Source organism: Mya arenaria, chromosome 6, assembly GCF_026914265.1.
Source record: "Mya arenaria isolate MELC-2E11 chromosome 6, ASM2691426v1".
Classification (NCBI taxonomy): Eukaryota; Metazoa; Mollusca; class Bivalvia; order Myida; family Myidae; genus Mya; species Mya arenaria.
In genome coordinates, this window is record NC_069127.1 from 19,664,560 (window position 1) to 19,680,578 (window position 16,019).

Genomic DNA, 16,019 nt, shown 5'->3' on the forward strand with positions numbered 1-16,019 from the left:
TTTATGTTTTTATTCATGTTCATCATATTAAAGTACAACGATACCCTCTGAGTATAAAACAATTAAAAAACAGACATGCAACACGTTTCATTAAACATATTAACACAAATAAAAAACAAGAGATAATAATTTAACATATACAGAATTGTTGAGAAATTACTCGTTAAATAATATAACAAAATCAAAACAAGTGAAATGTGGAAAATGCCATAAATCAATAAATGACTATTATCAAATGAATATTCTCCGTACTGTACACGAAATATTGCGTGGACACAATGCCCTTTATATCCTTGTGGTAAACAAAGTCAACAAAAAATTTACAAATTATGTATTTTCTTTACAAACAAAAAAGTATGAATTCCGAGTCCTAACATTTACATTATAATAATTCCATGCCATTGCAAAACACATACCAAGAAATGTTCATAGAGACCTGCCTGATACAAAACTAAGGGAACATTTCGTTACTAAGGAGAACAAGCCAATCACTACTAACACTGCTATAAATTGAGCTAACATTTAAAGACACTAACAACATAAATATAATCTGAAACAACTAGACTCTAAGGTGTTGGTGCTTGGCACAATATTATTTGAATAGTTCATTTTTAAAAAGAATTAAGCACATACATGGGTGAAAGTTTAAAATAGGGTGTTTCATTACTAAAATGCCATTTTTTACAATACATGAGAAATATTATATATACTAAGTTCAGTATTAAAATAAGAAACCATCACCCATGTACATACGTCTATACACAGTGTTCTTGGAACATATCATACAGGTACACATAATTATAAGAGAAAGCTATATATACAAGATATTACACTGAAATTTTAATGCACATGGGTATAAAATAGTACAATAATTCTCCCTGAGAACAAAGGGATGAAAGTTGAAAGGTTCTATTTACTGTTTTATTTAATGTTACACAGAACCTCTTAACTCTCATCCAGCAAAATTAACTAATATATTTTAAACCTATATACATGCTTCAACAACAGATTCATATGTGTATGGTGACCGGATGGCTCGACGCAAGACCCATAACTTCTCCTATTTTTATATGGAGTTATGACGCTCTAGCACTACAAAATATAACATGCATATACATGCATGTCTTGCTAAAAAGATCTAAGTGGTTACAAATCTTTTCACAAAAAACACTTCACTGAAAATTGAGCATTCAATGTAAAGTAAGACTTTTAGCTTAAAAAACAAAATTCACTAAATGATTTAAATAAGCCATGCCTAAGAATGTACAATTTTGATAACAAGATCACAACAACCAGGTACATTTATAAACATGATTTTACTAACTAGCACTATCTTTAGCAAGCGGATGAATTAAACATGTAAACAAATAAAGAACACAAGCAACAATGTAAGGGTTTTTTAAAAGTGATATATGAGGACATCCTTAAAAAAATAAAAATATGGTCAATCTTATTGACCAAATACAGAATATAAGATAACTTATATGATTTCAAATAAGCATTTCAACTGCTTTATTCCTTTCTTATAACACAACACACTTACTTGCAGTCTATCAAATTCTCATACAAAAGATACAGAGTATGTTATAAATGTATCACAACACAGATGATAGCGGACTGAAAATCCGTGAAACCGGGGTTTAAGTGGACCGAGTATCCGTAAATTATTTTAGAATAAGGGTTTCAGATCTGAATCTCGGTTAATTTAGACTCCTCTTCAAATGGTTTCCAATGATTTGATTTATATCCATTTTAAGGTGTTTTTTTTACTGTTTTTAATACCTACTGGCCAAAAACAACAACAAACTTAACAAATGTACGATAGTCTGAAATTGAAGTCTTAATCCTGATGTGAGGACAAATCCTGCATTTCATCATCCCTATCAATACCTTCTGTTAATGGAGTGCTTATTTTCGTGAAAGGTTGACATCAACACAATTGTCAACTCTAGCATGTTCTGATCGTTGAGCAAAGTTCTAACATACATGTATGCATGTTTGAGTATATCTATGAAATAATAAAAAAAAAATAGTGATGCCATATTGACTTTTTAAGTGTACCAGTATCCCAATAATGAAAAGCAGCACAAAAATATGTTCAGCTGTGAAAATCGCAGCGTCATGTAGCAAGGATTTGGGCTCCCAGCCAGTTATTCCGTCCGCTTACATTTTTTAGAAAAAATACAGGCAAGCATCTTATATATATTGTTGCTCGGAAAAATAATTGTTAGACAAGTAAAAACTTCTCAAAATATACTCTCACCTTAATGCAATAACAGTGGTGATTTTACACAGTACTTTTAAACACACTTATATGTTCTTGTATTGGGGTGATGAATGATGAACCATTAGGCATTCATACCATGATGGTTATAAAATTGAAATGTTTACAATAAATGCGCAAGTCTCTTTGAGATCATTTAGAATGACAATGAAATGAGTGATTCTAATGAAATAAGAGCGCAGCGTTTCACTTACATATCTTGAATACTTTTTGTGTGTTTAACTGTTATGGCCAAAGGTAAAGTTTTTTCAAGCCGACAACACTGCTGCCATCAATGCCAGCAACAATGTCGAATCAAGGCTTTCACAAACCATTACCTTGAATTTCTTCATTTCATTAACAGACCAGCTAACAAATGAAGTATGCAGAACTACACCATAAAATACAATGATTGTTAACTGCATGGTGTAAGAGAATATTCTATAAATACTTCATTGATCACAGACAAGCACAAGACATAAACAGAAATAAATATGCATTATCAACAGATCTCCTGCATACAATTAAGCACATTCATTTGTGATCGTAACTCAAATTCAGACAAATTTAGTAAATTGATCGCATAGTTTCTAGTCATTTTTTTTCAGGTAGACACCAGCAATGAGGAATGAAAACCGAGGGGACACCTTTACTTCGCTTTATTTTGTTGTTGTCCCATTTCTATGTTGTCAAACATAAAACAAAACATTTGAAACATATACCCCCGGTATTTGCATTGTTAAACATGAACTTGATGAAGGAAGCATTCAAAATATGGCACAGAATTTCAATATTTTTCATACAATAACTAACCCACTACTTCGATTCTGTATTTGTTAAGATCTAACATCAAACAACAAACCAGTCAGCAGAAGGGCCATAAAAATGGCACTACACGTTTTACAATAAACATAAAAAAGTCCCTCTGTAAATCTTATATCATCTATAAAAGTTATAGTAATTTTGACATTCTTTTTGCCAAATAGCTTGTTAGTTTCTACTGCACAATGTATGTATTGAACAACTACATCATTATTCCCAACCATGACACCTCATTACAAATCCCTGGACTCTTGACTTATACAAATTCAAGAAACACTTGTAGCACAATAAACTTTTATGTGTGTAAATGAGAAAGCTGAAATGATATCTTCGATCTTTGCAAGCCAATTGAATTTGGCGTTCAACAATATCCACTTTAATTCCATCCTTCATTGGAAAACTTTGATTTCAGAAATCAAATTTAATCCATGTCTTTAACACTTACTGAACAGCCAACCGCCTAAGAAATATCTGCATGTCAGAAAAACAGTCACATGCCAGAGAAAACATCAAGCTCTCATCTGAACATCAAGCTGAGAATATCCTGTAATACTGGGCTTTGCTGATGTTGGCTGCCCAGATTCATGAGTAGAGATAGTTAAGAGTCACACAGGCGTTGATCAATTTTTTATCTAAACACCTTATTAAGTATATCCCATTGTTCTGAGCTCTGGTTACAAGGTTGGCAGCTCAGGTTTGCTGGTAGAGGATAAGACAGTCTATATATGCAGGCATTGACCAGCTTTCCCCACAACACCTTGAATAGCGTATCCCCGTAGCTTTGTGTTCTGGGTAAATTGTTGGCCACCCCAAAACGCCTGTAGAGGAGTTAATGGGCACACAAGCCCTTTGAAAACAGCTCTCATCCAATCACTTTGTTCAGTATATTCCTGTAGATCTGAGCCCTGGTTACATTATTTGTGGGTAGGGGATCAAACAGTATAGAGACAAATAGGCGTTAAACCATGTTCGTTGGTAGAAGTAAAAACAGTTTGGAGATACACATGCATTTTGAAAACACCTCTCACTTGAACACTTTGTTGAGAACATCTCCTTAGCTCTTCAGCTCTGCTTGAATTGTTGGTGGCCTGCAAGAATCGGACAGTCTAGGGACACACAGTTACATTGAGATCATCCCTCACTTGAACACTTTGTTGAGAATATCCCTGTTCTGGGCTCTGCTTACATCGTTGGCGACCCGGGAACATTGGTAGAGAATCGGACAGTCTAGGGACACATAGGCATTTTGAAAACATCTCTCACGTAAACACTTTGTTGAGAATATCCCTGTAACTCTGGGCTCTGCTTACATCGTTGGCAGCCCGGGAACGTCGGTGGAGAATCGGACAGTCTAAGGACACACAAGCGTTGATAGTTCCCACCTCCTGGCTGCCAATACATGTGCCACATACCTGAAGTGTAAGATTCAGTATGTACATTTGATGCACACAAAGTGTTCAATTGATGAACAGTACGTTATCAAACAGGTCAAACACATGTAGATGGCAAACAAATTTAACTGAACGTTGGTATCAGCGATATCACATTTAAAAGTGATTACAATTACAATTTACAGTTATACCAGAATCATAAAGCAAATTATAATTCCATGTATTGTTTAAATTAAATCTTGGACTTAAGAAATACCTTCTATTCTTTAAATTAGATTGCACAAAGTTTCGTACATTTGTCTCCTTTTCAAGTTCAATATGCCGAAGTGTGCAAGGAAAAGAGATCCACAGACTGACCAATCAAAAGCCTGCAGTTTACCTGGAGGACATGTGTGTAGACCCTCTCCCATCGTGTGATTCGCTCATTCAGCGTGACACACACCAGCTGGGGGTCAGACATACAGTTCCGACATATTGGCGTCTTCGTCTGGGTCTCACACACTGGACAGCTGCTTGTGGCAAAGTACTGAGATATTGTGCCCTGAAATACAAAACAAAAGCTTTGTAATAAAACTTACTAAATAATTTTTTCAAACCAAAAATTAAGCTGTGCGATAGTTGCATTATTAAAACTTTTGCTCATTTCAAAATGAGTTCAATTAAATGAAATACTGCTACGGTTGTGCTTTTGCAAACATTTTAAAAAAAAAAAAAATGCCCAGCATGAAAAATTATTTACTTTCTGTAGAGAGTTTGAATTATTGAAGACAGAGCATCGGTCAAGCCTCTTTAAAAGAGCTTTTTTTGTATAGAATGGCCTTACCTTTTTTTGCTCTGTACCAATAGTGTTAGTAGAAACTTTCCCTGCAGAATGAGGCATTTCCTGATACCTGTAACACGAAATTGGTTTAGTTTTAAAATAATAATTTATATTAGCTTGATTACGAGAAAAAGGTGATAGTCTATAGGAGGACACCTTAGCCACTGGACCGCTCAGAACCGCTTAATTGGTTTACAATTATACAGTTGTTTCTTTCCCCAAGATCTCTAGGATATGATATCTTTATTGGCAGTCCTTGACAATATTATACTTTTTGCAATACTACGAATCAACTGTAATTATTTTACTGATCAAAGTTTGTATTGTACAGCTTAGTTTGTATAGCTGGAGCTTTATGATCATCTCATACTTTGAGGGCAATTTCCAAACATTGAAATTGCCTTGAATCTCATATAATGCTTTTAAACAATCAAAAACATATGCCCTAGGTATGAATACAAATTAAATCTGTTCAACAGCTGCATCAGACAGTAATTTCAAACAAATTTCACTCACCATGAGAACACATCCACCCCAAGAAGAGACAAAAATCGGCCTAGAGGAGGGAGAATCTGCTTTGTGATGTAGTATGTGGCGTTGAGACGGAGGGCTGGGTCAGCGAGGACCTCACCTGGGGTCCGAACCAGCTGGATGAGGGGCAAGCCCGGGCTCCCGTACACAATCAGGTACGGCACACGTTCACCCACTCGTGGCTCCGAGCGACAGTCGGATCTCACCTTCTTCCTGAATGATAAAGACACATTGTTAACAAGAGTGATCAACTGTAACAAGTGCGCCCCTCAAAATTAAGTTTTATAAATTTCAAGCAATTCAAAGGCCATAATTCTGAATTGACTACTGAAACAAGGTTGGTTATTGAATCTGACTGAGATTTTCTGCCTATACGTATTGTCAAAGTTTGGTGGCTTGGACCAAATATTCTTGAGTTACATCATGGACAACTAAGCTACCCGTACGCCCAAAGTGAATCCATATATCAATGTTGAAATAGCTATCAAGAGAGACAACTTACTTATGGCATTTTAACACAATCTGGTTATTGTTTAGTCCCATGTAAAACAACACCATTGCAAGTAATTGCTTTTTCTTTTGATTTTTCTCAGTTTCCAGCATGGCATAAATTGAAAACTATTTATTAATACATAATCATGCTATACATCGTATGTGTATTGTTTTGAGTTACATGTGAAATTTTAATATGAAAATTGTAATTGGACTTTTAACAGACAATCAAGTTTTTGCACAATTGACTAACAATGGCATTACTAAGATAATATTACGACCATTTTTAAAAAAAAAATCACAAGCTGAATATACCAAGATGACACTAACTTTGCAATCTCCAAAGCAGGCACACATGCTCCAGGCTTGTAGCCAGACATTCCGCGGTACTCCTTAGCGAAGATAAAATCCTTGAGGGAGACGTTACCTTCCATGACGCGCTGACACTGCTGCAGAACGTATGCCTTTACCTCTGACACATCACGCTGTGTAAACAACACCTTGATGGACCTCTCCAGGATCTGTGTTTCAGATGAATGAAGATTCAATTTAAGACACATCAAAGGATTATGTAATTACTTGTAACGATAATATCATTGCTGAACAATTAAATCAATTGTTTCTTTATGTTGAATACATTCATCATGTATTGGCCAATCTGTGGTTTAGTGGTAATACACTTGACTGTCAATCCAGGGGTCACAGGTTCAATACACCACTAAAAAAACAAACTAATTGTCTTCCGGGAGGGCCATTAAATGGGGGTCCCGTGTGACAGTGCTTTGGTGTATGTTAAAGAACCAGGGTAGCTCTAACCAGGGTTACATTCGGTCTGTGCACTATGCTCCAAGGCCCTAGGGCATATAAACAAGCTTACACACCACCCTCATGTAATTCCTTATGTTAAAAATTTAATTCATTCTTCCTGAACAAATGGACAAGGTAAAAAGTATAAACACTGACAGAACCTTCTTAAACAAATAAAAACTTGAATAGTTTCAACAATGACAATAAATACCCTCAGAACTAACCTTGGAGACAGCAGAACATGTATCCCGGCGAACTGTCTCTATGCCCTTGGCGTCGTATACGGGCTCCTTTTGGTCGGGCGTCTCGTACATGAAGCCCACATAACGCTTCTTGGTCTGCAGAACGCATGGCAGGTACACCTTCAATGTTATAAGGTTCTCATTGTGAGGCTGACATTTATAATACACCATAATTCAATAGAATTCATGGTTATAATATTTAAATATTGTTTACAATGATTTCATCAAAAGGGTTTACATAAAGAAGTATTCCAAACATTTCCAATATTTATGCAAATCAACATTCCTACATCAAATTTAGAAACAATATACTGGTACATCAAGTAATATAAAACATCATTCCTAAACCATAAATGGCAAATGGAAAGAGAGCCACAACTAGTCATTAAGGAAAATTACATTAACAACATAAAATCTTAATAATCTGCTAATCAAAACATTTATGAACATAACAAGCTAGCAAACCTTTTCAAACTTGAGTTTGATGGGTTTAGGGAACATCTCTGTGACTGTCCGTGCAATCTCCTGGCCTATCTTAAATGCCTCCTCCTTGCTACGCCCCTTCAGCAGAATGAACATACTGTAATCAAAACAACATACAGTGTTACATAACTCATTTCTTTGCTGGAAATTGATCATTGACCACGCCTGGAAACCTTGCGCTAGTTAAATACATCCCATTTAAGAAAGATAAAGAAGATAGCCAGGGTGGTTTCATATTTGACCATAAAATATCTAGATAGAAACTGTCCAAATAAGATTAGGAAATTCATTACACTGACACAGCTGGTACCTTGTCTTATTATATGTCTTTAAAAACTTTTAAATCAGGCCAGCTTTATATTGATAGTCAGATTCAGTTAGACCTACCTGTCAGTGTCACCATACACGACCTTTGCTCTCCAGCGAGGGGTCTCCTCCACAAGCTTTATAGAGCGCTCCAGTGTCTCCCGAGCCTTGCGTACAATGCTATCGGCGACCTCGATACACGGCATACGCCCGGAGTAGTTGGCTGCCGTATAGCCGTATGTCACATTGGCAATAAGCTTCAGACCAAGCTGTCGGGCATTCAACATTCGACTCAGTGTCTGTGGGATAGATAAGTATGACTTTAGGTTCACTGTGAGGAAATAAATAATCTAAATACATGTCACCATTACACAAGATATAAAACAATTTCATGGTTCTTTACTGCTAATCATTAACGGTCAACATTTACAACAGTGGTTAAAAGGAAATCATGTCAACAAAACAGCTAACTGTTCGCCAATATCGAAAAATACTTTTTTTTTACCAGACTCAGAACTGATTTTCAAATGATGGCAGTAACCACTTATTAATATCCAGACAAGATGACTAAGAGATTTGCCAATGATAGTAGATTTGGAAGGGAAGGGACATAACTGCACAACAATTTAACCAAGAGTAATGCACCTTCATACTGATATGTTTATTATTATTTGTGATACATGTATATATTTAAACTGACTAATATTCTAATTAGCGTGCTATAATATTACCTGGAACACTAGATATGCTAAAAAATAAACACGTCTTGTAACCCCCTCCCCCCCGCCCCTCTCCATAGGTGCTAGTTCATACCTTGTCTCCCTTGTAATTGCCCATGGCTTTCTTCACCATCAGTCGGGTTTTCAGGATCTCTTCTACCATCCTGGAGAAATGAGCAAAAACGTAATTTAAACACTTGCAAAGAATACATATATAATGGCTTTTCACTGATAAAATAAAATATCCCCTCGTGGAGCGTAAACTTATGACATTTTTGGTGACAGAAACATATACCAATAGAATACTCCTACTCTTTCAGACTGATTTCTAGTTTTTTACCTAATACATGTATCTTTCTGATAGTTTTGGATGACTATTTATAGTATTTATAATTTTTTATATACTAAACTGTTAAAATTGAAGCCTTCATCTTTACAATACAAACTAAACCTGGAGAAAACTGTTACAGTAGTCATAATGAAATGTATAGCATACATACACTGATATGACCCCTCTCTTCACCTCCTGTGTACAGAACACCACACCGTTGGGCGACACAGACACCTTCCCACTCAGTTTCTGTACAAGTGAAAATACGTTGTTATATCATTAAAAGCATATAATCAAAACAGCAAATGACAATGATTAGTCATTTGTCCATTTAAGATGTACTCTTACTCCTGAATAAGCAGTACCACAATTAATCCAATTACCGAGAAGGATGAATAAATATTTAAAACAATGGTTTTTATGGGATGAATAAATATTTAAAACAATGGTTTTTATGAAGGATACCGTGTTGAGTATGAAAGAAAGGTGCAGAAAACATGGTATGAGATGATCATTGATCACTCTAAATCTTTTAGGACCCACCAGTCATTTAATATTTGTGCATTTTCAGATATTAAATACATGATTTCAATCTTGATAACAGTAATTGATAGTTTTCACAAATGCATTATTTAGTAAGTATTTAATAGTTTATCACTCAAAATTTATCTTTGTTATATTAATTTTAAATATGAGTATCACTTAAATTCAATTTCCTTGCTTACAATGATGTTTTCTAAACAACAGAAATATTATTGATCAATGTGAATGATATGGATACAGGGATACCTCAACATTGTTTACTTCTCAAACATAGATGCATACAAAGACTCTCCTACCTTTATGACAGCTGGATCTAGACTTAGAGATGTGCAGCCAAAATCTATTGCACCTTCACTGAAAGTACAGAACAGAAAAATACTATGAACATTTGAACATCATGGCAATTTAAATTTTCATTAAACATCTTAGTACTGCTCCCTACAGTGGACATTTTTAAGCACTCTGCATTTTTTGTAAGTAGCAGAAAGGATATTCTTATTTATTTGAGATCCATCCTAAAGATATAGCTAAATAATGCTTGAGCCCAATTCCTGAATAGAAACTAGAAACAATCACTGGGGACCATTTCTGAACATCACAAAAAAGTAACGTTGCATTGGTTTGAACCAAATTGCAATTATTTTATGTATTTTGAGTTGAATAAAGAGAATTCATTCTCACTGAGCCTTGTTGAGGCAGTTGAGGCGTCCAAGACATGTGGAGAAGCAGTAGTTGTAGGCGATCATGATGGAAGGGTAGAGGGACTGAAAATCCACCACAACGACTGGGTCTGTGTAGAACCGAGATTCCGGCTCTAGGGTGAGAGCAATACATTCCGGAGCCTTCATCCGAGCCCGCTGGTGCACACTGGGCGACACAGGGATGTAGTTCATGGGCTTGGCCACTCTTAACATCATGGATTCTACCCGGTACTGTGTGGGAACAGAACATGGATGTTACTATGCCAGATCAATCACACTTTGTAATTTCTCATAAAGAAAATGCATATTACTGGTTAAAGCATGTGACTTTTTTGAAAATGCGCCAAACAAGTTAATATTTAAAACTCACAGATGCCTTAAGATTTGCTTTTTTAAGGGGTTAAAATGATATTTGATACAGGGCATGGTCAAGACGGTTTGATATAAACATTCAAAGAAGGCATATATAGTTATGATGAACCTAACTGATGGTTTCAGTTACTTTATATACAGAGCACCTTCTCAGTATTTCTTAAACAAGTAATAGATTTCATCTCCCCTACCTGTGATCCCCTGGAGAGTACATGGTAGAACTCGATGCCGAACACTCGGGCAAACTCACTGGTACGGCCAACCACATCGAGCTGATCCAGCAGCTCCAGGTTGGCCTTCGCACGGGTCATATAGTGTGACAATACCTTCCACCTAGACAAGAACAGGGTGTAGGTTATAGTTTATGGGCAAGTAAGAGTCTATAGGCAAGCAAGAGTGTACCTGTCAAACCTATAAGTAAACTAACTGATACATTCAAGCACTTATAGCTCTGCCAACATCCAGAAGGCTGTTTCATTAAGGATCCAGAGAGCTATTTTGCATTTAGGAGAGATTTTTTAAACAGTGCAATACTACTGTAAAATATTTTTTGACGAAAAAGCCCCAGGGGACAGACAAATGTGATCCACTGTTTTAAGGCCAAAAACATACAAATATTTGAAAATTATTTTGATTTACATGGAAGAACACAAGAAAGTTCATTTACGTTCAAACTAGCATTTGTTACTACAGTCAAACTCTGTTGGATGGAACTCCAAGCGAAAATACTTCGAGCTTCAGGAAATTCAAGTCAAGCATGAATGCTTATGTTATGTAGAAAAAAATCGCTCCAATACATCCAGTTCGAGCCAACGAGACATCGAGCCAAGTGAGTTCGAGGCAACCAGGTTCAACTGTATACTATCAAATCAACAGCCTAATGAAGCATTGCATGCAATTACTATATCAAAAACAATTAAACTTGAACACCTCCAAGGCTATGTGCATACCTGTGGAGATGAGTTCTGTGTTTGAACCAGCTTGTGAGACTACGGAAGGGGTAGAGTGGGATCCGTCTGTGTAACACATGGAATGCCACATTCTCAAAACTGTAGATGTTCAATGTCACCTATAAGGGGGAACAATAAGTGATTACATCATTTAGAGTTATGCCAATCTCATACTTTTATTTGCTCTTTAGCTAAATGAAATTACAAAGATCAATATGAATTCCGAGTTTTTGGTTGTTGTTTTTTAATACAAAGCCACTTGATAAAATTACTAAGGTTGTATGGATTTGGAGAATTTTGTTTGTTTTTTATACAAAGCTGGATAAATATTTTGAAGTAACAATACCTTATCCCTATAAACAATAAGCTGTATTATATGCTAACAAACCTCATGTCTGAGCAGCCTCCAGAGGTTGAGTGTTATGCGGCCAGCAATGTGAATCTCAGACATGTGGTCGGCCCCATACTCATCCTTCTTTGCTGAATGATGGGATGCCTGTCGGGCGTCGGGCAGGCGGGACAGGGCCTGGGAGAGGTTGCGCCCAAGGGTGGATGCCCTTTGTAGAAGGTAGCCCCAGGATAGCTGTTGTATCTCCCAGCCAACCAAGATGTCTGCATCCCAGTTGAGAACTAGATCTATAAATGTTGTCAACAGTTCCATTTCATCCTGGACATATGTCACTTTCACACCAAGAAAGCCCGATTTCTCTAACAAGGTCATTTCATACTTTTTGGGATCAGAATCTTTTATTCCTGGTGATGTCTTATTGGATGGTGCAGATTGTTTCTGATCTGTTGATGATCCTGCCTGAGGTTTATGGGAAGATCCCATTTGGTTACTTTCTTTCTGATTGGTTGATACTTTGTCTCCAGACTGCTGATTGGCCGACTCAGGGTGAACAATGAGAACACCGGTTTCCTGCCTAGTTCCCCTTTCTGCAGGGACATCATTAAAGATTGAGTAGAAGATGGCAATCAAGGGGTCATGTTCAGGGTCAGGCATAAGGTCCCCGCGGCTCTCAGCATGAACCTCCACACTCAGTATGGTAAGATATTGGAACTGGATAAAATATAGCTGATCTTTATTTCATCATTTCAATACACATTGAACTATGTGCATAAACTAATTTAAAACACAATTAACTATATACGAAAAATTATATTCGCAAACATAAGGTTGGGTGGGCTGATTAAAATCATTAATCAACCTATGCTTGGACTTCAGTCTGGAATCCTTGTGTACAGTAAAACATTAACATATGATTCCCAGCACATGAAAACTGTATGTTAAAATTCTGGCATTTGAAATCAAAGATCTGTTTACTCATGATTAGATGTTCAGAGATCCCCCCACCATCCCCCCAAAACAGAAGATACCAACACAATCATAGTGGGCCGATTGTTCACATTGTTAACTTAAACAAAGTTCTAAACAATCGGCCCATTATTGGAAAAACTAAGCATTATTTTTCATGGTCTGCAGCTTAATTCTTTTAACAAATATAATAAGACATACAATATGAAGCATACCTCATGAAGTGCCTTGGCATCTTGCAGGTTTTGCTGGCTGTGTCTGAAGCCAAAGGAGTTCTTCAGTGAAGGGCCCTCTATCTGAGATGTGTCTCTCCTTTGTAGGGAAGGTGTGCCATACTGCTGCTGTAAACAATGTACGGTCAATGAAATCAGAATGTTGAGCAGAACAAGCCTGAGGTCTTAATTTATTATTCAACTTTAATTTTTGCTTTATGCTTTGGCCATGCAGTGTGGGCTTTTATTAACAAGCCCTGCAAGCATTTTAAGTATCATGCTTTCATTCAAATTTCGACAAGTCAATACAATCGCATACATGTATCCGTTATAACATAGACAAACAATTGAAAAATAACGCAACAATTTTCTTTTTTTAATTTATATAAATTATGTTCTTCAGAGCTCAACAAAACTACCAGTAACTTAAATTAAATCTGTAAGTTTACAGAAAGTATTTCACCAACCTTCATCTGCGTTGACAGTATTGCCCTCCTGAGAGTTGTCTCCGTATTTGTTGACAGGCGTCTCAGTGGGCGTATCCTCTTTGGTGTCACAAACTCCCCTTGACATTCACGCTCATCTTTACTATCATCTTGAGAGAGTTCAGGCTCACGACTACCAGCAATGGGCGTATATTCTGACTCAAAAAGATCTGTAGACTGTCGTCGTAACATTGGCGTACTGTGCAAAATATTTGTGTCTTCTGTTTGGCTGTGCTCATCAGTTGGTTGACTGCTTTCTGGTGTTTCAGCAGATTTCTCCACAGCTTTAATTGGGGTAAAATTGTCAGTTTTGGCTTTCTTAGACTCTGGAGTATATTGGTTGCCAGCTTTCTTGGCCTGTTGGTATTCTTGGGTATCCATCTTGTTTCTCTTGTTAGTATCTTTATTCCTCTCACCTTCTTGACTAGATTGAGGACTTATGGAGTCTGATTGACTATTCCATTCTCGTTTTCCAGTGAACATATTTAATCTATAGCTTCCTTTCTTCTTCTCCTGTGTTTCACTTTTTTCAGTGTCTTTATGTTCCAATTGCTTCTTTGTTTTAACTTCAGAAATTTGTTTTCCGTTTGCATGATTTGAATCTTTAATTTCATTTTTCTTATGTTTAATGTCAGTGTAAATTTGTCGTCCCTTGTTCCATAATTTGATGCTCTTCATAGATGGAGGTAGTAAGCAAGGTGTAATAATCACAGACTGGTCACCTGTGATTGCATATCTGAGTGCAGGCTCTTGTTGCAGTTTCTGGAGCAAATCTTGTGCACCAGTCTGGGAAAATGACAGCTGGCTGGTAGAACATGCGGCCTCTCTCCAGTGCCTTAATCCTTGGACAGACAGACAGGTTGGCTCAAACTCTTCTAATTCAGATACCTGAAAAAGATGAGAAAGTTACTTGAAAAGATATTTTCCATACAATCACTAGTCAATGCCTAGAGTATTACCATAAACAGTTATCAACACAATTATCTGGCTTCAGAAATTTCAACAAGCCTGACAATGTAAAATTTTAAATCTGAGTAAGCCTAGCAAACCATTGCAAAGATTGTAAGGTTGCCCTAACCTTGCCTGCAGTATTGCATGTGTTAAAGGCACTAGACACCAGATGATACGATTGTAAGAAAAGAGAAAATTGTCAAAAACATACATATTGATATTGATGTGTACAATGCATTGAATCCTACTAACTGATGTATCACATTGCTTACGACACTTGCATCTTTTGCACTTTGGGAGCATTTTTTCAAATTCGAAATTTACTAGGGTTGTCTACCACGTAAAAGACCACTAAGTTTAAAAAATATCGTCTGTAAATTTATCAAAACTCATCATGTGACTTTCACATGCTAAATATACACACTTCATGGCTTCCCGGAAGAACAGACATTGCAAGAAAGAAGTGAAGAACTGCCGAGAAACAATGTAGACAAAGAGCCTGACAGGTCAACATTGGTGACGAAATTGAAACTTTTTTATTAAAAAAGGTTAACTCTGATGTAAATTGCAGCGAGTTGCTTACACGCTTATTGACAGTTATGTGTGTGAAATATTCACATGACTTGCAAGGTGTTCGGAAAAGCCATTCCATGCTTTTTATAACTGGAAAACCATTATGTACTATTTATAAACAGGGAATCTCTGACAGCTGTGACCTATTATCGGCCGCATTACTACCTTACATTGACAATTCTAGTCTTGGTATAAGAAAATACTATATTTGTGGATTTTAGGACCATCTGTGACATAATTACAACATTAAGTCTTATGCCAGCTGTTGCTATAATTTATAATGATAATTATAAGTTCAGCAGTTTATCCGTCTCAACATGTGTTTGAACTAATTCTTATATGTATCCATAGGAATGCACATCAGAAATATAAACAATTAATACAATGGGTAATTATTTGATTATTGAAAATAATGTGTTTATTCTGCTCTAAAGTTAAGCTAATGATACATTGCCACACACAACATGCAAGTTGCCAGAATAAATCAAGCTGATAACTATGTCAGATTACGACACTTTGTATCTTGCACCTTTTTGTCAAAATCATATTAATGTCACCATTCAAAGATACATTTGAAATTGACTTGTAGAAGTGATGTGCAGAGGAAGAAAACAATTAAAAACAATAACAAGCTCAAGTCAGAAACTCAATCCAAATGAGAATATAACTGAATAACAGTTTAAACACATAAATGCCAACAACAACAACAA

The 16,019-nt window shown here is 36.3% G+C and overlaps 1 protein-coding gene across 2 annotated transcripts in view; it reads right to left on the reverse strand.

The window, feature by feature from the left end:
* LOC128237192 (uncharacterized) overlaps positions 1 to 16,019 on the reverse strand; it is a 65,250-nt gene continuing 49,231 nt past the window's right edge. For both annotated transcript variants that reach the window (XM_052952499.1, XM_052952498.1), the window contains 17 exons: positions 13,768 to 14,673; positions 13,304 to 13,429; positions 12,162 to 12,833; positions 11,774 to 11,892; positions 11,015 to 11,156; positions 10,432 to 10,682; positions 10,047 to 10,104; positions 9,377 to 9,456; positions 8,971 to 9,040; positions 8,239 to 8,456; positions 7,834 to 7,948; positions 7,351 to 7,488; positions 6,650 to 6,840; positions 5,813 to 6,040; positions 5,300 to 5,366; positions 4,856 to 5,017; positions 1 to 4,497 (listed from right to left, as the gene is read on the reverse strand). In XM_052952499.1, the coding sequence (XP_052808459.1) occupies positions 4,345 to 4,497; positions 4,856 to 5,017; positions 5,300 to 5,366; positions 5,813 to 6,040; positions 6,650 to 6,840; positions 7,351 to 7,488; positions 7,834 to 7,948; positions 8,239 to 8,456; positions 8,971 to 9,040; positions 9,377 to 9,456; positions 10,047 to 10,104; positions 10,432 to 10,682; positions 11,015 to 11,156; positions 11,774 to 11,892; positions 12,162 to 12,833; positions 13,304 to 13,429; positions 13,768 to 14,673 (3,696 nt within the window). In that variant the 3' untranslated portion in view covers positions 1 to 4,344. The remainder of the gene's footprint in view (positions 4,498 to 4,855; positions 5,018 to 5,299; positions 5,367 to 5,812; positions 6,041 to 6,649; positions 6,841 to 7,350; positions 7,489 to 7,833; positions 7,949 to 8,238; positions 8,457 to 8,970; positions 9,041 to 9,376; positions 9,457 to 10,046; positions 10,105 to 10,431; positions 10,683 to 11,014; positions 11,157 to 11,773; positions 11,893 to 12,161; positions 12,834 to 13,303; positions 13,430 to 13,767; positions 14,674 to 16,019) is intronic.